This window comes from Calonectris borealis, unplaced genomic scaffold, assembly GCF_964195595.1.
Source record: "Calonectris borealis unplaced genomic scaffold, bCalBor7.hap1.2 HAP1_SCAFFOLD_59, whole genome shotgun sequence".
In the NCBI taxonomy this organism is placed as follows: domain Eukaryota; kingdom Metazoa; phylum Chordata; class Aves; order Procellariiformes; family Procellariidae; genus Calonectris; species Calonectris borealis.
Window position 1 is genome coordinate 50001 of NW_027441465.1, and position 21521 is coordinate 71521.

General features: G+C 65.2%; 2 protein-coding genes across 5 annotated transcripts in view; both read right to left on the minus strand.

Moving 5' to 3' along the window:
- Nucleotides 1-21521, minus strand: part of LOC142076499 (antigen WC1.1-like) — a 127498-nt gene that overhangs the window by 7442 nt on the left and 98535 nt on the right. The window contains exons 11-14 of the mRNA XM_075138780.1: nt 5348-5688; nt 5191-5284; nt 3843-4310; nt 1-2012 (exon numbers count right to left, since the gene is read on the minus strand). The exon at nt 1-2012 is cut by the window's left edge and continues 190 nt beyond it. Coding sequence (XP_074994881.1) covers nt 1-2012; nt 3843-4310; nt 5191-5284; nt 5348-5688 — 2915 coding nt within the window. The remainder of the gene's footprint in view (nt 2013-3842; nt 4311-5190; nt 5285-5347; nt 5689-21521) is intronic.
- Nucleotides 15773-21466, minus strand: LOC142076520 (uncharacterized). 4 transcript variants are annotated; one of them, XM_075138809.1, is made up of 3 exons: nt 21373-21466; nt 18364-20707; nt 15773-17919 (listed from the first exon to the last, which is right to left on the minus strand). In XM_075138809.1, exons 2-3 carry the CDS (start codon nt 20695-20697, stop codon nt 16081-16083), a joined length of 4173 nt encoding a protein of 1390 aa, XP_074994910.1. In that variant the 5' UTR covers nt 20698-20707; nt 21373-21466; the 3' UTR covers nt 15773-16080. The 4 variants fall into 4 exon arrangements, with proteins under 4 accessions (XP_074994910.1, XP_074994909.1, XP_074994908.1 ...); XM_075138808.1 differs by having other exon boundaries at nt 15773-16680; nt 16777-20707; XM_075138807.1 differs by having other exon boundaries at nt 15773-16680; nt 16714-20707.

A 21521-nucleotide genomic window follows, 5' to 3' on the forward strand; every position in this document is an offset into this window, starting at 1 on the left:
AAAATCTGCTAAAGAAACTGTGCTCCGTGTCGTACCATCTGCATCCAGTTCTGCTGAAGGACGTGCATACAGTGTGGCACCACTGGGACCAGGTTCTGCTGTGGGATGTGCACTCCACATGGTATCATCCAGACCCATTTCTGCTGAAGAATGTGCACTTTGCATGGTACCATCTGGATCCAGTTTCGCTGGAGGATGTGTGCTCCTCATGGTACCTTCAGGACCTGGTTCTGCTGCAAGATGTGTGCTCCATGTGGTATCATCTGGATCCAGTTCCGCTGGAGGACGTGTGCTCCTTATGATACCTTCAGGACCTGGTTCTGCTGCAGGACGTGTGCTCCATGTGGTACCATCTAGGTCCAGTTCCACTGAAGGACATGTACTCCTCATGGTACCTTCTAGATCTGGTTCTGCTGCAGGACGTGTACTACTCATGGTACCTTCAGGATCTGATTCTGCTGGTGCATGTGTGTTCCATGTGGTACCTTCTGGACCTGGTTCGGCTGCAAGATGTGTGCTCTGTGTGGTACCATCTTGATCCAGTTCCACTGGAGGACGTGTGCTCCATGTGGTACCTTCTGGACCTGGTTCGGCTGCAGGTTGTGTGCTCTGTGTGGTACCATCTTGATCCGGTTCCACTGGAGGACGTGTGCTCCATGTGGTACCTTCTGGACCTGGTTTGGCTGCAGGATGTGTGCTCTGTGTGGTACCATCTGGATCCAGTTTCACTGAAGGATGTGTGCTACTCATGTTACCTTCAGGACCTGGTTCTGCTGCAGAATGTGTGCTCATCGTGGAATCTTCTAGATCTTGTTCTGCTGCAGGACGTGTACTACTCATGGTACCTTCAGGACCTGGTTCTGCTGCAGGACGTATGCTCCTCAGGGTATCATCTCGACCAAAATCTGCTGAAGAACGTGTTGTCCATTTGGTACCATCTGCATCTGGTTCTGCTGGAGGACGTGTGCTCTTCACAGTACCTTCAGGACCTGGTTCTCCCAGGTTCTGGTTACTCCACATGGTATCACCAGCTGGGAGCACCATGGTGGGGGGCAAGTCCTGCCTTGCTTTGGGCCAGGTGCCTTGCGTGGTACCAACCAGATCCTGCCCCACTTTGGCTTGAGTGGCGTCAACAGGATCCTGTCCTGCTGGCCATTGGGTGAACTGCATGGCAACTGCCACATCCTGCCCTGTTCGCAGTTGGGTGGCACCAACTGGATCCCGCCCTGACTTGGGCTTGGTACCTTGCATGGTCCCAACCAAACCCCGTCCTGGTGGTTTCCTGGTGGTCTGGTTGGCACCTGCCAGAATCTGTCCAGCTTTGGGCCGGGTGATCCGTACAGTACTGATTGGATCCCGCCCTGCTTTGGGCCGGGTGATGCGGATGGTACCGACTGGATCCCGTCCTGTCTTGGACCTGTTGGTGCCAGCTGGATGCCATCCGGCCTTGGACCTGTTGGTGCCAGCTGGATCCCATCCTGCTTTGGACCTGTTGGTTCCCACTGGATACCGTCCTTCCTTGGACCTGTTGGTGCCAGCTGGATGCCACCCGGCCTTGGACCTGTTGGTGCCAGCTGGATGCCATCCGGCCTTGGACCTGTTGGTGCCAGCAGGATCCCATCCTGCTTTGGACCTCGGGGTACCAGCCGGATCCCGTCCCACTTTAGACCTGGTGGCACCAGCTGGATCCCGTCCCACTTTAGACCTGGTGGCACCAGCTGGATCCCGTCCTGCCTTGGGCTTGGTGCTCTGGACGATGCCGGCTGGATCCTGTTCTGCTTTGAGCCGGGTGATCCTGATGATACGAATGGGATCTCGTCCTGCTTTGGTGTGGGTGTCACCGATTCGACCCTGTCCTGCGGGACGCTGGGTGCTGGGGGTGGCACCAGTTGCATCCCATCGTGTGGGGTGCTGGGTGCTGGGAGTGGTGCTGGCCAGACCCTGTCCTGCAGGGTGCTGGGTGCTGCTGGTTGGTGGAGAGGTCCCCGTTGGTGACAGCAGGTCCCCTTGCCCTGCAGCAATGAGAGGGTCGCTCAACCCAGCTCTGGGGGTGCACCCAGGGCCAGAGGCAACAGGGACCCCTGCAGGCAGGGGAGGTGCATGGGGGGGGTCCACACCACCCAAATTTGCTCCAGCCCCCCGCCTTGCAGCCAGGCCAGGGTGGCAAAACATGGGGTCCCGCGTTGCGGCTGGCCACCCGCCCGCTCCCCAGGACCTTGCACAGGGGGACGGGGACCCCCATCCCTGCTCCTCCTACCCTTGCGGGCTGTCCTTGCGGTGGGCTGGCTGGCTGCAGTGCTCCTGGGAGAGCCGGGGACGCGGGGCCGTGCGGAGGGGGGCACCCAGGCCGGCTTCATGTGCGGCTGGCGGGGAGTGGGCTCTGCGGGGCGGATACCCAGGGTGGCCAGCTCATCTGCGGGCAGAGGCCAGCGTCTGCCCTGCAGCGTGCGCACTGCACCTGCACTGCACACACGCTGTGCCCTGCCCACACACGCGCTGCACACACGCACTGCGCCCTGCCCACGCACACATTACACACATGCAATGCACGCTGCCCACGCATGCACTGCACAGACCGGGTCCCCATGCACTGCACGTGCACTGCCTCCTGCCCACGCATGCACTGCGCAGACTCAGTGTCCCCATGCACTGCACATGCACTGCGCTCTGCCACGCATGCAATGAACACATGCACTGCACCGTGCTCATGCATGCACTGCACACACGCACTGCACCCTGCCCATGCACGCATGCACTGTGCCCTGCCCACATATCCGCTGCACAACTTGGTGTCCCGGTGCACTGCACACATGCACTACCCAGACTTGGTGTCCCCATGCACTGCACACATGCACTGCGCCCTGCCCACGCACACACTGCACGACTCGGTGTCCCCATGCACTGCACACACACACTGCGCCCTGCCCACACATGCACTGCACGACTCGGTGTCCCCATGCACTGCACACACACACTGCGCCCTGCCCATGCATGCACTGCACACATGCACTGAGCCCTGGACACGTATGCACTGCACAGACTCTGTGTTCCCGTGCATTGCATACATGCACTGCACCCTGCCCACGCATGCACTGCGCATATGCATGCACTGCACATGCATGCACTGCACAGACTGGGTGTCCCCATGCACTGCACATATGCACTGTGCCCGACCCACACATGCACTGCACAGACTGGGTCTCCATGCACTCCACACATGCACTGCACCCTCCCCACACATGCACTGCGCATATGCATGCACTGCACAGACTTGGTGTCCCCATGCACTGCACACATGCACTGCACAGACTCGGTGTCCCCATGCACTGCACATATGCACTGTGCCCGACCCACACATGCACTGCACAGACTGGGTCTCCATGCACTCCACACATGCACTGCACCCTCCCCACGCATGCACTGCACACAAGCACTGCGCCCTGCTCATGCACACACCGCACAGACTCAGTGTCCCCACGCACTGCACGCACGCACTGCACCCTGCCCACACCTGCACTGCACGACTTGGGTGTCCCCGTGCACTGCACACACGCACTACCGAGACTCAGTGTCCGCATGCACTGCACACACACACTGCGCCCTGTCCATGCACGCACTGCACACATGCACTGAGCCCTGGACACGCATGCACTGCACAGACTCTGCATTCCCGTGCACTACATACATGCAGTGCACCCTGCCCACGCATGCACTGCACATGCATGCACTGCACAGACTCGGTGTCCCCATGCACTGCACACATGCACTGCGCCCTGCCCATGCACACACTGTACATGTACTGCACCCTCACTGCTGCCGCTTGCAGCACGGCTGCGCTGCACCCTGCGGACCGCACACCCACAGGGTTTGCAATTCAGCCACAGTGTCCCCGTGCCCACCCATTGCCCCGGGACCGCTGCACGGGTACGAGGATTGCGCGCCCACTGTATCACCCCCGTGGGGGCACGGCCCCCAGCCCCCCGCATTGCAGGTACCTGCGCAGACAACAGCGGCATCCTCCCGGTGCTGACAGTTGGTGACGCCCCAGGGGGAAGCCGGGCACCCCAATAGGGACAACTCGTTCCCTTGGCACCGCACATCGTCCAGCCAGATGGGCCCGGTGCCCTCACCAAAAAAAGCTGCCTGGGGTGCGTCGAGGGCGGCCCCGCAGCCCAGCTGCCGGCAGACCACCGCCGCGTCTGGCAGCCCCCACAGGTCATCGCAGACGGTACCCCACTGGCCGGCGTGGAAGATCTCCAGCCGGCCGGCGCAGCGCCCTGCGGCCCCCACCAGCCGCACAGCCGGACCCCCTGGGAGAGAGGCCGGGGGTCAGCACCACTGCAGGCCCCTGGGACCCATGGGTGGGGGGTACCTGTGCACACCCTGCCCGTGCACACCCTACCTGTGCATGCCATGCCCGTGCACACCATCGCTGTGCACACCCTACTTCTGCATGCTGTACCTGTGCACACCTGGCCTGTGCACACCACAGCTGTGCATGCTGTGCCTTTGCACACCATGACTGCACACCGTACCTGTGCATGCCACGCCTGTGCACACTGTGACCGTGCACACCGTACCTGTGCATGCCACGCCTGTGCATGCTGTGCCCGTGCACACCGTACCTGTGCATGCCACGCCTGTGCACACTGTGACTGTGCACACCGTACCTGTGCATGCCACGCCTGTGCATGCTGTGCCCGTGCGCACCATGCCCGTGCGCACTGTGCCCATGCACACCATACCTGTGCACACCATAGCTGTGCACACCATAGCTGTGTGTGCTCTGCCTGTGCACACCGTACCTGTGCATGCTGTACCTGTGCACACCATACCTGTGCACACCATAGCTGTGTGTGCTCTGCCTGTGCACACCGTACCTGTGCATGCTGTACCTGTGCACACCATAGCTGTGCATGCTCTGCCTGTGTACACCGTACACCGTACAGGCACAGCATGCCCATGCACACCGAACCTATGCACACAATACTTGTGCACACCATAGCTGTGCATGCTATGCCTGTGCACACCATGCCCGTGCACACCGTACCTGTGCACACTGTATCTAGCTGTGCATGCTATGCCTGTGCATGCTGTACCTGTGCACGTTGTACCGGTGCATGCTGTAACCTGTGCATGCTGTACTTGCACACATTGCCGCTGTGCGTGCTGTACCTATGCACACCGTACCTGCGCACAGTGCACCTGTGCATGCTGTAACGGGTGGCTGGGTGACAGTGGGCAGCGGCGTGGAGGCCCAGGGGGGCTCGGTGGTGCCGAGGGGCTGGAAGCGGTGAGCTGTGGGGAGCAGCGGTCAGGCGAGGGGTCCCCAGCTTGGCCCCCCCACTCGCCCATGCGCCCGCCGCAGCCCACCTGAGCAGACGGCGCTGGCATCCTCTTCGTGGGCACAGACGTGGGGACGCCAGCCCCGGTGCCGGCACAGGGCCAGCCGCTCCTCGGTGCCCCGGCACCGCAACCCGTTGAGCCAGATGGGACCCGCGCCCTCTCCAAACCAGGCTCCCGGTGGGGCGGCCAGGGCGGCCCCGCAGCCCAGCTGCCTGCAGACCACCGCCGCGTCCGGCAGCCCCCAGTCATCGTCGCAGACGGTGCCCCAGCGCCCACCGTGCTGCACCTCCACCCGCCCGGCACAGCGCCCGGGGCCGCCGGCCAGCCGCACCGGGAACGGCCCTGGGAACAGCGCGCGCTCAGGCGCGGGGGCCAACGGCACCCGGCAACGCCCGCGGGGACCCACCGGGAACCCCTGGCACCCACCGGTGGCCCTGCACTCACTGGGACCTGCTGGGACCCCTGCACCCACTGGGACCCACCGGGCTCCTTTGCACACACTTGGGACCTGCTGGGGCCTACTGGGAGCCCAGTACACACTGGGACCTGCTGGGATCCTTTGCACAAACTGGTACCCACCGCGCTCCTTTGCACACACTGGGACCTGCTGGGACCTACTGGGAGCCCAGTACACACTGGGACCTGCTGGGATCCTTTGCACAAACTGGTACCCACCGCGCTCCTTTGCACACACTGGGACCTGCTGGGACCTACTGGGAGCCCAGTACACACTGGGACCTGCTGGGATCCTTTGTACAAACTGGTACCCACCGCGCTCCTTTGCACACACTGGGACCTGCTGGGACCTAGTGGGAGCCCCGTACACACTGGGACCTGCTGGGATCCTTTGCACAAACTGGTACCCACCGCGCTCCTTTGCACACACTGGGACCTGCTGGGACCTACTGGGAGCCCCGTACACACTGGGACCTGCTGGGATCCTTTGCACAAACTGGTACCCACCGCGCTCCTTTGCACACACTGGGACCTGCTGGGACCTACTGGGAGCCCAGTACACACTGGGACCTGCTGGGATCCTTTGCACAAACCGGTACCCACCGCGCTCCTTTGCACATACTGGGACCTGCTGGGACCTACTGGGAGCCTCGTACACACCGGGACCTGCTGGGATCCTTTGCACAAACTGGTACCCACTGGGCTCCTTTGCACATACTGGGACCTGCTGGGACCTACTGGGAGCCTCGTACACACTGGGACCTGCTGGGATACTTTGCACAAACTGGTACCCACCGCGCTCCTTTGCACACACTGGGACCTGCTGGGACCTACTGGGAGCCCAGTACACACTGGGACCTGCTGGGATCCTTTGCACAAACTGGTACCCACTGGGCTCCTTTGCACACACTTGGGACCTGCTGGGGCCTACTGGGAGCCCCGTACACACTGGGACCTGCTGGGATCCTTTGCACAAACTGGTACCCACCGCGCTCCTTTGCACATACTGGGACCTGCTGGGACCTACTGGGAGCCCCGTACACACTGGGACCTGCTGGGACCCCTGCACCCACTGGGACCCACCGGGCTCCTTTGCACACACTTGGGACCTGCTGGGACCTACTGGGAGCCCAGTACACACTGGGACCTGCTGGGATCCTTTGCACAAACTGGTACCCACCGCGCTCCTTTGCACACACTGGGACCTGCTGGGACCTACTGGGAGCCCAGTACACACTGGGACCTGCTGGGATCCTTTGCACAAACTGGTACCCACCGCGCTCCTTTGCACACACTGGGACCTGCTGGGACCTACTGGGAGCCCAGTACACACTGGGACCTGCTGGGATCCTTTGTACAAACTGGTACCCACTGGGCTCCTTTGCACATACTGGGACCTGCTGGGACCTACTGGGAGCCCAGTACACACTGGGACCTGCTGGGATCCTTTGCACAAACTGGTACCCACCGCGCTCCTTTGCACACACTGGGACCTGCTGGGACCTGCTGGGAGCCCAGTACACACTGGGACCTGCTGGGATCCTTTGCACAAACTGGTACCCACCGCGCTCCTTTGCACATACTGGGACCTGCTGGGACCTACTGGGAGCCCCGTACACACTGGGACCTGCTGGGATCCTTTGCACAAACTGGTACCCACCGCGCTCCTTTGCACATACTGGGACCTGCTGGGACCTACTGGGAGCCCCGTACACACTGGGACCTGCTGGGATCCTTTGCACAAACTGGTACCCACCGCGCTCCTTTGCACACACTGGGACCTGCTGGGACCTACTGGGAGCCCCGTACACACTGGGACCTGCTGGGATCCTTTGCACAAACTGGTACCCACCGCGCTCCTTTGCACACACTGGGACCTGCTGGGACCTACTGGGAGCCCCGTACACACTGGGACCTGCTGGGACCCCTGCACCCACTGGGACCCACCGGGCTCCTTTGCACACACTTGGGACCTGCTGGGGCCTACTGGGAGCCCAGTACACACTGGGACCTGCTGGGATCCTTTGCACAAACTGGTACCCACTGCGTTCCTTTGCACACACTGGGACCTGCTGGGACCTACTGGGAGCCCCGTACACACTGGGACCTGCTGGGATCCTTTGCACAAACTGGTACCCACTGGGCTCCTTTGCACATACTGGGACCTGCTGGGACCTACTGGGAGCCCCGTACACACTGGGACCTGCTGGGACCCACTGGGACCTGCTGGGACCCCTGCACACATTGGGACCCACCGGGCTCCTTTGCACACACTGGGACCCGCTGGGACCCTCTGGGATTCACATTGGGACCCACGGGGATCATTTGCAGAAACTGGGACCCACTGGGATTCACTGGGATCCTCTGCACACACTGGGACCTGCTGGGATCCTTTGCACAAACTGGTACCCACCGCGCTCCTTTGCACACACTGGGACCTGCTGGGACCCGCTGGGATTCACATTGGGACCCACGGGGATCATTTGCAGAAACTGGGACCCACTGGGATTCACTGGGATCCTCTGCACACACTGGGACCTGCTGGAACCCACGGGGATCCTTGGCACGCACTGGGACCCGCTGGGAGCTCCCCCTGACTGGGCCAGGCCCCTCCCCGCCCCCCCGCCCCCCCTCCCCCCCAGTACCTGTGCTGCGGGGTCCCAGCAGCCCCACTGGAGACCGAGTGGAGAGGATGAGTGGGGGCACCCAGGTGTCCGGGTACCCCTCTGACCCCGGCTCCCCGGGGGGCTGGGGGTCCCTGGGGCACCTGGCAGCAGGGACCAGTGACCAGCGCCCAGAGCCCAGTGCCCCATGACCAGTGCCCTTCCCAGTTCCCTGCGACCAGTGGCCAGTGCCCTTCCGAGTGCCCAGTTCCCCATGCCCAGTGCCCTTTCTACAGTGCCTGGTGCCCTGTGACCAGGTACCAAAGCCCCGTGACCAGTGACCAGCCTTTCCCAGTGCCTTTCCCAGTCCCCAGTGCCCCATGGCCAGTGCCCAGTGCCCTTCCCAGTGCCCACTGCCCCATGCCCAACGGCCTCCTGCAGTGCCCAGTGCCCCGTGCCCCATGCCCAGTGCTCTGCCCAGTGCCCTGCCCAGTGCCCACTGCCCCTGCCCAACGGCCTCCTGCAGTGCCCAGTGCCCAGTGCCCCATGCCCAGTGCTCTGCCCAGTGCCCTGCCCAGTGCCCACTGCCCCTGCCCAACGGCCTCCTGCAGTGCCCAGTGCCCAGTGCCCCATGCCCTGTGCTCTGCCCAGTGCCCTGTAACCAGTGCCCTTCCCAGCGCCCCATGACCATCATCAACCAGTGCTCACTGTCCTTCCCAGTTCCCAGTGCCCAGTGCCCCGTGTTCAGTGCCCTTCCCAGTTCCTCATGATCAGTGCCCCATATCCAGTGACCGATGCCCTTCCCAGTGCCCTCCCCAAGCCCAGTGCCCAGAGCCCAGTGCCCAGCAACCAGTACCAGTCCCCAGTGCCCTTCCCAGTGACCTGTGACCTCTGCCCCATGCCCAGTGCCCTGCCCAGTGTCCAGTGCCCAGTGCCCCCTGACCAGTGTCCAGTGCCCAGTGCCCTTCCAAGTGTCCAGTGCCCAGTGCCCAATGACCAGTGCCCTGCCCAGTTCCCTGTGACCAGTGACCAGTACCCTTCCCAGTGCCCCATGACCATCATCAACCAGTGTCCAGTGTCCTTCCCAGTTCCTGCTGCCCAGCGCCCCAGGACAAGTGCCCTTCCCAGTTCCCAGTGCCCAGTACCCCATGTCCAGCAACCAGTACCAGTGACCAGTGCCCTCTCTAGTGACCAGTGCCCCGTGACCTCTGCCCCCTGCCCAGTGCCCTTCCCAGTTCCCAGGGCCCAGTGCCCAGTGCGCTTCCCAGTGCCCAGTGCCCTATGACCAGTGCCCAGTGCTCCCTGCCCAGTGTTCTGACCAGTGACCAGTGCCCTTCCCAGTGCCCACTCCCCAGTGCCCCCCATGCCCACTGCCTGGTGTTCTTTCCACTGCCCATCACAGCCCACCCTACCCACTTCCCCTCCCAGTGACCAGTGCCCAGGACAGCCCAGAACACCCAGTGCCCTGCCCGGTGCCTCACAGCCTTCCCAGTATCCCGCACAGCCCAGTGCCCAGATGCCAGCACAGCCCGCACTGCCCCACGCCCCGTGCCCAGTGCTCAGCATGGCCCATGGCACCCAGTGCCCTTCCCAGTGCCCTTCCCAGTGACCAGTGCCCAGTACCCAGCACAGCCCACAGTACCCAGTGCCCTTCCCAGTGCCCTTCCCAGTGCCCGGTGCCCAGTGCCCCATGCCCTGACCAGTGCCCAGCACAGCCCACAGTGCCCAGTGCCCTTCCCAGTGCCCTTCCCAGTGCTCAGTGCCCAGTGCCCCGTGCCCTGACCAGTGCCCAGCACAGCCCACAGTGCCCAGTGCCATTCCCACTGCTCTTCCCAGTGCCCAGTGCCCAATGCCCTGACCAGCACCCAGCACCCAGCACAGCCCACAGTGCCCAGTGCAATTCCCAGTGCCCTTCCCAGTGCTCAGTGCCCAGTCCCCAGTGCCCCATGCCCTGACCAGTGCCCAGTACCCAGCACAGCCCACAGTGCCCAGTGCCAATCCCAGTGCCCTTCCCAGTGCTCAGTGCTCAGTGCCCAGTCCCCAGTGCCCTATGCCCTGACCAGTGCCCAGTACCCAGCACAGCCCACAGTGCCCAGTGCCATTCCCAGTGCCCTTCCCAGTGCTCAGTGCCCAGTGCCCCATGTCCTGACCAGTGCCCAGAACAGCCCACAGGGCCCAGTGCAATTCCCAGTGCCCTTCCCAGTGCCCAGTGCCCAGTGCCCAGTGCCCTGACCAGTGCCCAGAACAGCCCACAGTGCCCAGCGCCCTTCCCAGTGCCCTTCCCAGTGCCCAGTGCCCAGTGCCCCATGCCCTGACCAGTGCCCAGAAGAGCCCACAGTGCCCAGTGCCATTCCCAGTGCCCAGTGCCCAGTGCCCAGTGCCCCATGCCCTGACCAGCGCCCAGCACAGCCCACAGTGCCCAGTGCCCTTCCCACTGCCCTTCCCAGTGCTCAGTGCCCAGTGCCCCGTGCCCTGACCAGTGCCCAGCACAGCCCACAGTGCCCAGTGCCATTCCCACTGCCCTTCCCAGTGCCCAGTGCCCAATGCCCTGACCAGCACCCAGCACCCAGCACAGCCCACAGTGCCCAGTGCAATTCCCAGTGCCCTTCCCAGTGCTCAGTGCCCAGTCCCCAGTGCCCCATGCCCTGACCAGTGCCCAGTACCCAGCACAGCCCACAGTGCCCAGTGCCATTCCCAGTGCCCTTCCCAGTGCTCAGTGCCCAGTGCCCCATATCCTGACCAGTGCCCAGAACAGCCCACAGTGCCCGGTGCAATTCCCAGTGCCCTTCCCAGTGCCCAGTGCCCAGTGCCCCATGTCCTGACCAGTGCCCTGAACAGCCCACAGTGCCCAGTGCCATTCCCAGTGCCCTTCCCAGTGCTCAGTGCCCAGTGCCCAGTGCCCTGACCAGTGCCCAGCACAGCCCACAGTGCCCAGTGCCATTCCCAGTGCCCAGTGCCCAGTGCCCAGTGCCCAGTGCCCCATGCCCTGACCAGCGCCCAGAACAGCCCACAGTGCCCAGTGCCATTCCCAGTGCCCTTCCCAGTGCCCAGTGCCCAGTGCCCAGTCCCCAGTGCCCTGACCAGCGCCCAGAACAGCCCACAGTGCCCAGTGCCATTCCCACTGCCCTGCCCAGTGTCCCCCCCGGCAGTGCCCTTCCCTTCGAGTGCCCAGTGCAGCACCTGGTCCTGTGCAGTGCCCAGGGCAGTGCCCAGACCCCCCCATGGAGTGCCCACTGCAGTGCCCGTGCACGTGCCGTGTCCAGCACTGTGCCTGGGCACTGCCTGTGCCATGCCTGTGCAGTGCAGCGCCAGTGCAGTGCCCAGTGCTGTGTTCATCCTCCCCTCCCAGCACCCACACCATACCCATGCCGTAGCTGTGCCATACACACACCAACCCCACGCAGTGCCCATGCAGTGCCTGTGCCAGTGCCCGTGCAGTGCCCGCGCAAGTGCCCAGTGCTGTATTCAACCCCCCTCCCAGCACCCACATCATGCCCGTGCTATATGTACACCAACCCCACGCAGTGCCCGCGCAATGCCCGTGCAGTGCAGTGCCCGTGCAGTGCAGTGCCCGCGCAGTGCCCGTGCAGTGCCCGCGCAGCGCAGTGCCCGCGCAGTGCCCATGCAGCGCAGTGCCCATGCAGCGCAGTGCCCGCGCAGCGCAGTGCCCGCGCAGTGCCCATGCAGCGCAGTGCCCGTGCAGCGCAGTGCCCGCGCAGTGCTCGCGCAGTGCCCGCGCAGCACAGTGCCCGTGCAGTGCCCATGCAGCGCAGTGCCCGTGCAGTGCCCGCGCAGTGCCCGCACAGTGCCCGCGCAGCGCAGTGCCCGTGCAGCGCAGTGCCCGCGCAGTGCCCATGCAGCGCAGTGCCCGTGCAGTGCCTATGCAGCGCAGTGCCCGTGCAGCGCAGTGCCCGCGCAGTGCCCATGCAGCGCAGTGCCCGTGCAGCGCAGTGCCTGTGCAGTGCCCGTGCAGTGCCTATGCAGCGCAGTGCCCGTGCAGCGCAGTGCCCACGCAGTGCCCATGCAGTGCCCACGCAGTGCCCATGCAGCGCAGTGCCCGTGCAGTGCCCGTGCAGTGCCTATGCAGCGCAGTGCCCGTGCAGCGCAGTGCCCGTGCAGTGCCCGTGCCGTGCCCGTGCAGTGCCCGCGCAGTGCCCATGCAGCGCAGTGCCCGTGCAGTGCCCGTGCAGTGCCTATGCAGCGCAGTGCCCATGCAGCGCAGTGCCCGCGCAGTGCCCATGCAGCGCGGTGCCCGTGCAGCGCAGTGCCCGTGCAGTGCCCATGCAGCGCAGTGCCCGTGCAGCGCAGTGCCCGTGCAGCGCAGTGCCCGCGCAGTGCCCGCGCAGTGCCTGCGCAGCGCGGTGCCCGTGCAGCGCAGTGCCCGTGCAGTGCCCATGCAGCGCAGTGCCTGTGCAGTGCCCGCGCAGTGCCCATGCACCGCAGTGCCCATGCAGCGCAGTGCCCGTGCAGCGCAGTGCCCGCGCAGTGCCCGCGCAGTGCCCATGCACCGCAGTGCCCATGCAGCGCAGTGCCCATGCAGCGCAGTGTCCATGCAGCGCAGTGCCCGCGCAGCGCCCGCGCAGCGCAGTCGGTGCCGCCGGGCTCACCCAGGAGCAGGAGGGCGAGGGCCATGGCGGGCGGTGGTGGCGCTGGGGGTGGCCGGCGGGCGGGGAGGACGAGACGGGGCTGCCGGGCCAAGGATGACTCAGTCCGTCCGCCTGCCCGTCCAGGGGCTGGGGGGCCGGGCTGGGGGCGGGGGGGGCCCTGGGACCCCCTGGGCTGGGGGGCGGGGGGGGAGGGGTCCCCCTTGTTGCGTCCTGCAACCCGGCGGGGCTCGGGCCGGGGCGGGTGGGGTGGGGGTTAACGCCGGAGCCACGCGGCGCCCAGGGGACACACGTGCAGCGCCCACGCGTGTGCACGTGGCCTCCCGCCGCCCCGACACGCGCGTGCACAGGGCCTCCCACCGACACGTGTGTGCACGTGGCCTCCCGCCGCCCCGACACGCGCGTGCACGTGGCCTCCTGCAGCAGCAGCACAGGGCACAAACAGCTGGTGCACGCTCACACGTGCACGCAGATGGGCACATGCATGTGCACGCTCACTTGCACACACGCACACATTTGAACACGTGTGCATGCATACATGCAGACACGTGCACACACTTTGCACATATATCACGCTTGCACACACATGCACACGTGTACACACGTGTACATACATACATGCACACACACGCACACATAAACACACTCATGCACACACACTTGCATACACGTGCACACACGTGCACACATGCATACATATGTGCAGATATACACACACACGTATACACACGCACACACGCATGCAGACAGCACACACATACCCATACACATGCACACGTGTGCACATGCGCACACACACGTGCACATGCACACACGTGCACATGCGCACACAGGCACACACGCGCACACACATACAACACACATGCACACACATGTATGTGTGTGCACATGCGCACACACTTGCACACGTACACACTCGTGCGCACGCACACTTACATACGTGCACACACACGTGTACACATGCAGACACGTGCACGCACATGCACACAGGAGCACACGCGCACAAACACGTGCACACGTGTGCACATGCGCACACACACATGCACATGCACACACTCATGCACACACATTTGCACACATTTGCACACACGTGCACATGCACACACATGCACACACATACAACACGCATGCACACACATGTATGTGTGTGCACATGCGCACACACTTGCACACGTACACACTCGTGCGCACGCACACATACATACGTGCACACACACGTGTACGCATGCAGGCACGTGCACGCACATGCACACAGGAGCACACATGCGCACAAACACGTGCACACGTGTGCACATGCGCACACACACGTGCACATGCACACACTCATGCACACACATTTGCACACACGTGCACACACGTGCACATGCACACACTCATGCACACACGCGCACACACATACAACACACATGCACACACATGTATGTGTGTGCACATGCGCACACACTTGCACACGTACACACTCGTGCGCACGCACACATACATACGTGCACACACACGTGTACGCATGCAGACACGTGCACGGACATGCACACAGGAGCACACACGCGCACACACACGTGCACATGCACACACTCATGTACACACATTTGCACACACGTGCACATGCACACACTCATGCACACACATGCACACACATACAACACGCATGCACACACATGTATGTGTGTGCACATGCGCACACACTTGCACACGTACACACTCGTGCGCACGCACACTTACGTGCACACACACGTGTACACATGCAGACACGTGCACGCACATGCACACAGGAGCACACACGCGCACAAACACGTGCACACGTGTGCACATGCACACACACACATGCACATGCACACACTCATGCACACACATTTGCACACACGTGCACATGCACACACATGCACACACATACAACACGCATGCACACACATGTATGTGTGCACATGCACACACACTTGCACACGTACACACTCGTGCGCACGCACACTTACATACGTGCACACACGTGTACGCATGCAGACACGTGCACGCACATGCACACAGGAGCACACACGCGCACACACACGTGCACATGCGCACACGTACTGGGGGTCAGCGGGACCACACCGCAGGGGACATTGGGGCCACACTGGGGGTCAGTCGGGCTGTACTGGGGGGCGTCACAGGCCCACTAGGGCTGACAGGGGGGCGGGGGGGCTGGGAGCATGGGGGGGGCAGTGGGGCAGGGTTTGGGGGGGCTCCCCTGGGTGCAGGGTTGGGGGTACCCCTGTGCCCCCCAATGTCCCTCGGAGGCGCCCCCCCACCGGACGCCTGTGCCCTTCAGTGCCCCCAGAGCCCCCCAAGATCCCAGTGCCCCCCCCGAGCCCTGTGTCCCCCAATAACCGCCAGAGCCCCCCCGCCGGACCCCTGTGGCCCCCATAGCTCTGTGTCCACCCCCCTCCTCCCAGTGCCTCTCTTCCCTTCCCCCCCTCCCCAGTGCTCCCAGTAAACCCCCCGGCTTCCCAGTAACTCCCCTACTTCCCTCCCCCGCCCCCTCGCAGTGCTCCCTCATGGTCCCTCCCGCTCCCCCCCCACCCCGCCCATGGACCCGCCCAGGCCACGCCGCACCGCGCAGGCGCCGCCCGCGGCCCCGCCCCCTCGCCATGGCCGCCGGGCGGCAACCCCAGCCCTGGCAACTGCCTCGCCCCTAGCGACGGCCCCGCCCCTAGCGACGGCCCCGCCCCTAGCGACGGCCCCGCCTCCCCCTGGTGCCCCCCCTGAAGGAAGAGCCGCACGGCGCGAGGCGGCGGGGCACCGTTTATTGACCACGCCCACGGCGGGCCCAGCCCCGCCCCCGGGCCCCAGGGCTGGGCGTTCCCCCGCCCCCCAGCTCCGGCTCGGCGGGAGTGGCTGCGGGGGGCGAGGGGCCCCCGTGGGGCATCCCGGGGGTCCCTGGGGGGCCTGCGGGGTCCGGGGACATCCTGGGGGTCCCGGGGGTCATGGGGGTCCGGCCCCCCGCCCCCGAAGATGTGCATCAGTGGGACCCAGCTCTGAGCCCCCAGCTCCGGCTCCACAAGGGGGTTCTGGGGGGTCCCGGGGGGCCCTCCCCCCCCTCAGAAGGTGTGAACCAGCGGGACGTTGGGCAGCTCCGGGGCAGGGGGTCCCGTCCCCGTCCCCCCCCCACTGCTGCCACCCCCGGCCGCCGCCCGGGCTGGGGTGGGGGGCTGCCCCCCACCGCTGCTCCCTGGTACTGGCTCGCCCCGGACCAGGAGGATCCGGGGGGGACCGGGGGGGGGCAGCTGGGCCAGCGCCTGCAGACAGAGACGGGTAGGTCCCCCCCCACCCCCCCGCAGCAGCAACACGGGGGGCAGCCCCCCGGCCACCCCCACCACTGCCAGCCGTGGGGATGGGGAGAGGGACGGCCCCCCCCCCGCCACAAGCACCTCAGAGGGCTGCGGCTGGACATTGGGCACCTCTGTGGCCTGGAGATGGACATTTGTCACCTCCGTGGGCTTGAGTTGGATGTTGGGCACCTCCACGGTCTTGAGTTGGACATTGGGTACTTCCACGGTCTTGAGTTGGACGTTGGGCACCTCCACGGTCTTGAGTTGGATGTTGGGCACCTCGACGGTCTTGAGTTGGATGTCGGGCACCTCCACGGTCTTGAGTTGGACATTGGGCACCTCCATGGTCTTGAGATGGATGTTGGGCACCTCCTCCACGGTCTTGAGTTGGACGTTGGGCACCTCCATGGTCTTGAGTTGGATGCTGGGCACCTCATCTATGGTCTTCAGTTGGACATTAGGCACCTCCGTGGTCTTGAGTTGGACGCTGGGCACCTCCATCATTTGGTGACAGGAGTTGGGCATTTCAGTGGCCTGGAGATGGACATTTGTCACCTCCATCGTCTTCAATTGGATGTTGGGCACCTCCGCAATCTTGAGATGGATGTTGGGCACCTCCATCATTTGGTGATGGACACTGGACACCTCAGTGCCTTGGAGATGGACACTGGTCATCTCTGTGGTCTGGAGATGGACATTGGGCACCTCAGTGGTTTGGTGACACACACTGGGTACCTCAGTGGACTGGAGATGGACGCTGGACACCTCTGTGGCCTGGAGGTGGACATTTGTCACCTCCGTGGTTTGGGGATGGATGCTGGGCACCTCAGTGGCTTGCAGCTGAACAGTAGTCACCTCTGCATCCTGGAGATGGACGCTGGGCAACTCTGTGTCCTGGAGATGGACACTGGGCACCTCCATGGTTTGGTGATGGACACTGGTCACCTCGGTGGCCTGCATGTGGACATTGCTCACCTTTGTGGTCTCGAGATGGACGCTGGGCACCTCTGTGGCTTGGAGATGGATGTTGGGCACCTCAGTGCTTTCGAGATGGACATCGGGCACTTCAGTGGTTTTGAGATGAACATTGGGCACCTCTGTGGTCTGCAGCTGGACGTTGGGCACCTCCATGGCCTGGAGCTGGACGTCAGGCACCTCTGTGGCCTGGAGCTGGATGCTGGGCACCTCTGTGGCCTGGATATGGATGTCGGGCACCTCTGTGGCCTCGAGATGGACACTGGGGACCTCTGTGGTTTGGAGATGGACGTTGGACACCTCTGTGGCTTGGAGATGGATGTCAGGTACCTTGGTTTGGAGATGGACATTTGTCACCTCTGTGGTCTGCAGCCGGACGTTGGGTACCTCCGTGGCCTGGAGATGGACGCTGGGCACCTCCGTGGCCTGGAGATGGACATCTGGCACCTCCGTGGCCTGGAGATGGACGCTGGGCACTTCTGAGGGCTGCGGCAGGGCTTGGAGCTGGATGTTGGTGATCTCAGAGGGCTGTGGCAGGGCTTGCAGCTGGACATTTGTCACCTCAGTGGCCTGCAGCTGGATGTCAGTGACATCCAAGGGTTGTGGCAGGGCTTGGAGCTGGACATTTGTCACCTCGGTGGCCTGCAGATGGATGTTGGTGACCTCAGAGGGTTGTGGCAGGGCTCGGAGCTGGATGTTGGTGACATCCAAGGGTTGTGGCAGGGCTTGGAGCTGGACATTTGTCACCTCTGCGGCCTGCAGTTGGATGTTGGTGATGTCCGAGGGTTGGGGCAGAGCCTGGAGCTGGATGTTGGTGACGTCTGAGGGTTGTGGCAGAGCATGGAGCTGGATGTTGGCCACCTTGGAGGGCTGTGGCAGGGCTTGCAGCTGGACATTTGTCACCTCACTGGTTTGGAGCTGGATGTTGGTGACATCCAAGGGCTGTGGCAGGGCTTGCAGCTGGACATTTGTCACCTCGGCAGCTTGGAGCTGGATGTTGGTGACATCCAAGGGCTGCGGCAGGGCTTGCAGCTGGACGTTGGTCACCTCACTGGCCTGGAGCTGGATGTTGGTCACCTTGGAGGGTTGTGGCAGGGCTTGGAGCTGGACATTTGTCACCTCGGCAGCTTGGAGCTGGATGTTGGTGACATCCAAGGGCTGCGGCAGGGCTTGGAGCTGGACACTTGTCACCTCCGTGGCTTGGAGCTGGACATTTGTCACCTCGGCAGCTTGGAGCTGGATATTGGTGACCTCCAAGGGTTGTGGCAGGGCTTGGAGCTGGACGTTGGTCACCTCGGCTGCCTGCAGCTGGACGCCGGTGACGTCGGGGGGCTGCGGCCCCCGCGGGGGGAGGATGCCGCTGACGCCACCCCGCAGGACAATGACGCTGGCCCCTGCCGGGGCCCCCGCCACTGCCTGGAGCTGGACACCAGGCAGTGCCTGCCCCGTGCCGGGTACCAACAGGATGCTCTGCCCGGCAGCAGGGGGTCCCGACGCCTGGGGACCCTTCCCCGCCCGGGGTGGGGGACCCTCAGCGGGCAGGAAGGTGAAGGCAGGGGGCTCGGCAGGGGGGCTGGGCAGCAGGAGGAGCTTCCGCGGGGGTGCCGGGGGGCTGGGGATGAGCTGCAGGCCCTGGGGGGTCTGCACCAGCAGGAAGGTCTGGGGTTCGGGGGGGGGCGGAGCGGCGCGGTGGGGGGTGCCGCGAGGACCGGGGGCGTGGGTGCGGAGGTGACGCTGGAGGTAGGAGGCCATGACGAAGGCCTTGGGGCAGAGCGGGCAGCGGTAGGGGCGGGCGGCAGAGTGGGTGCGGCGGTGGAGCTGGAGGTTGGAGGAGTGGGTGAAGGTCTTGCCGCACTGGGGGCAGGCGTAGGGCCGCTCGCCGGTGTGGACCCGCTGGTGTTGCCGGAGGTTGGAGGTTTGAGCGAAGGCTTTGCCGCAGACGTGGCAGGCGTGGGGCCGCTCGCCGGTGTGGAGCTGGCGGTGGCGGCGGAGACAGGAGGTATTCTTGAAGGCTTTAGGGCAGTCGGGGCAGCGGTAGGGCCGCTCGCCGGTGTGCTGCCGGAGGTGGTACTGGTAGTGGGATGCCCACTTGAAGGTGAGGCCGCACTGGGCGCACTCGAAAGCCCGCAGCCCCGTGTGAACCCGCTGGTGGATCTGGAGGAGGGAGGAACGCTTGAAGGCCTTGCCGCACTCGCGGCAGGCGTAGGGCCGCTCGCCCGTGTGGTCCCGCATGTGGTAACGCAGCCCTGAGGAGCCTTTGAAGGCTTTGCCGCACTCAGTGCATTGGTAAGGGCGCTCTGGGGCAGGCTGGGGAGCCGCTGGGGGGTGAGGAGCCTCGGGGGGGACACGTGGTGGGACGGCGGCGGGGTGGCTGCGTTGGTGGCCTAACAGCCCGGCCAACTGGGTGAAGGTCTTGGGGCAGACGGCGCACTTGAAGGGCCGCTCGGCAGCGTGGCCGTGCTGATGCCGGGCCAGCCCCGAGCTGTTCTTGAAGGTCTTGCCACAGGTGGGGCAGCGGTGGGGGGTGGCCGGGGGGGTCACCGCTGTCACCGTGTGGCTGCCTTGGTGGCCCAGCAGCTCCTCCTCAGTGGTGAAGCTCAGTGGGCAGGCAGAGCACCTCCACAGCGTCTCCGGTGCCGCGGCGGGCGCCGGGAGGAGCGGCGGCATGGCAGCATGGCTGGCATGGCTCTGGAGGTGTTTCTGCAGGCAGGCATCGGAGACAAAGGCCTTGGCGCAGGTCGGGCACTCGTGGGACCGGGCGCCGGCGTGGGTGCGGCGGTGGAGGAGGAGGTTGGAGGAGTGGGTGAAGGTCTTGCCGCACTGGGGGCAGGCGTAGGGCCGCTCGCCGGTGTGGACCCGCTGGTGTTGCCGGAGGTTGGTGGCTTGGGCAAAGGCTTTGCCGCAGACGGGGCAGGCGTGGGGCCGCTCGCCGGTGTGGGTGTGGCGGTGACGGCGGAGGCTGGAAGAGTTCTTGAAGGCCTTGGGGCAAGCGGGGCAGCGGTAGGGCCGCTCGCCGGTGTGCTGCCGGAGGTGGTACTGGTAGTGGGATGCCCACTTGAAGGTGAGGCCGCACTGGGCGCACTCGAAAGCCCGCAGCCCCGTGTGAACCCGCTGGTGGGTCTGCAGCAGGGAGGAACGCTTGAAGGCCTTGCCGCACTGGGGGCAGGCGTAGGGCCGCTCGCCCGTGTGGCCCCGCTGGTGGTAGAGGAGGGCGGAGGAGCCCTTGAAGGCCTTGGGGCACTCGGGGCACTTGTAGGGCCGCTCGCCCGTGTGGCTGCGCTGGTGGTGGGCCAGGCGGGACGACCACCTGAAGGCCTTCCCGCACTCCCGGCAGGCGTAGGGCTGGTCGGCAGTGCCCGGACCCCCGGCCCGGGACCCGGCTGTCCCTGCTGGTGGCGTCACTCCCGCCATGCTGACAGCCCTGCGGGGGACACGGGGGGCGCTGGGCAGGGTGCCACCGCCCCCCCACCAGAGCGACCCGGCCCGGCCACATGGACCGGCTGAAGGCAGGGGAGGGGGCGTGGCCTCCGCCCGGGGGCGTGGCCTCACCGGCTAGGGAGGAGTCGGCCCCGGAGCATTGGCAGTGCTGCAGGGGCGTGGCCCGGCCTGCGGGGGTGGCGCCACCCCGCAGAAGGCCCGCCCCCACCAGCCAGTGTTCCCCTTCAGGCCCCGCCTCCGCCGAGCCGTATCCCGTCCAAGCCACGCCCCCTGCGGCCCGCACTCCCTCCCAGGCCCCGCCCCCGCCGAGCCATGATTCCCGCCAGGCCCCGCCCCCGCCGGTCCTCAAGCCCCTCCAGACCACGCCCCCGCCGCCCCTCAAGCCCCCTCAGGCCACGCCCCCGGCCCGGCCCGGTTTTCCTTTCAGGCCCCGCCCCCGCCTCCCCTTAAGCCCCCTCGGGCCACGCCCCCGCCGACCCGCGCTCTCCTCCTGGCCCCGCCCCCGCCGGCCTGTGCTTGCCCTCACGCCCCGCCCCCGCCTCCCCTCAAGCCCCTGCAGGCCCCGCCCCCGCCGCCCGTCCCGCGCAGGCGCCGCCGGCGCCGCCCCGGCCCCGCCGCCGCCGCCACCGCCCCCCGGTGCCCGCTCACCTGCCGGGAAGGGCGTGGGGAGGCGCCGCCGCGGCGGGGCAGGGCAGGGCAGGGCCGGGCCCGCTCCGGCCGCCCGCCGCCACCGCCGCGCAACGACTGGGCCGCGCCGTGCGCGGAGCCACGCCCCCCGCCGCGCCGCGCGCACCCGG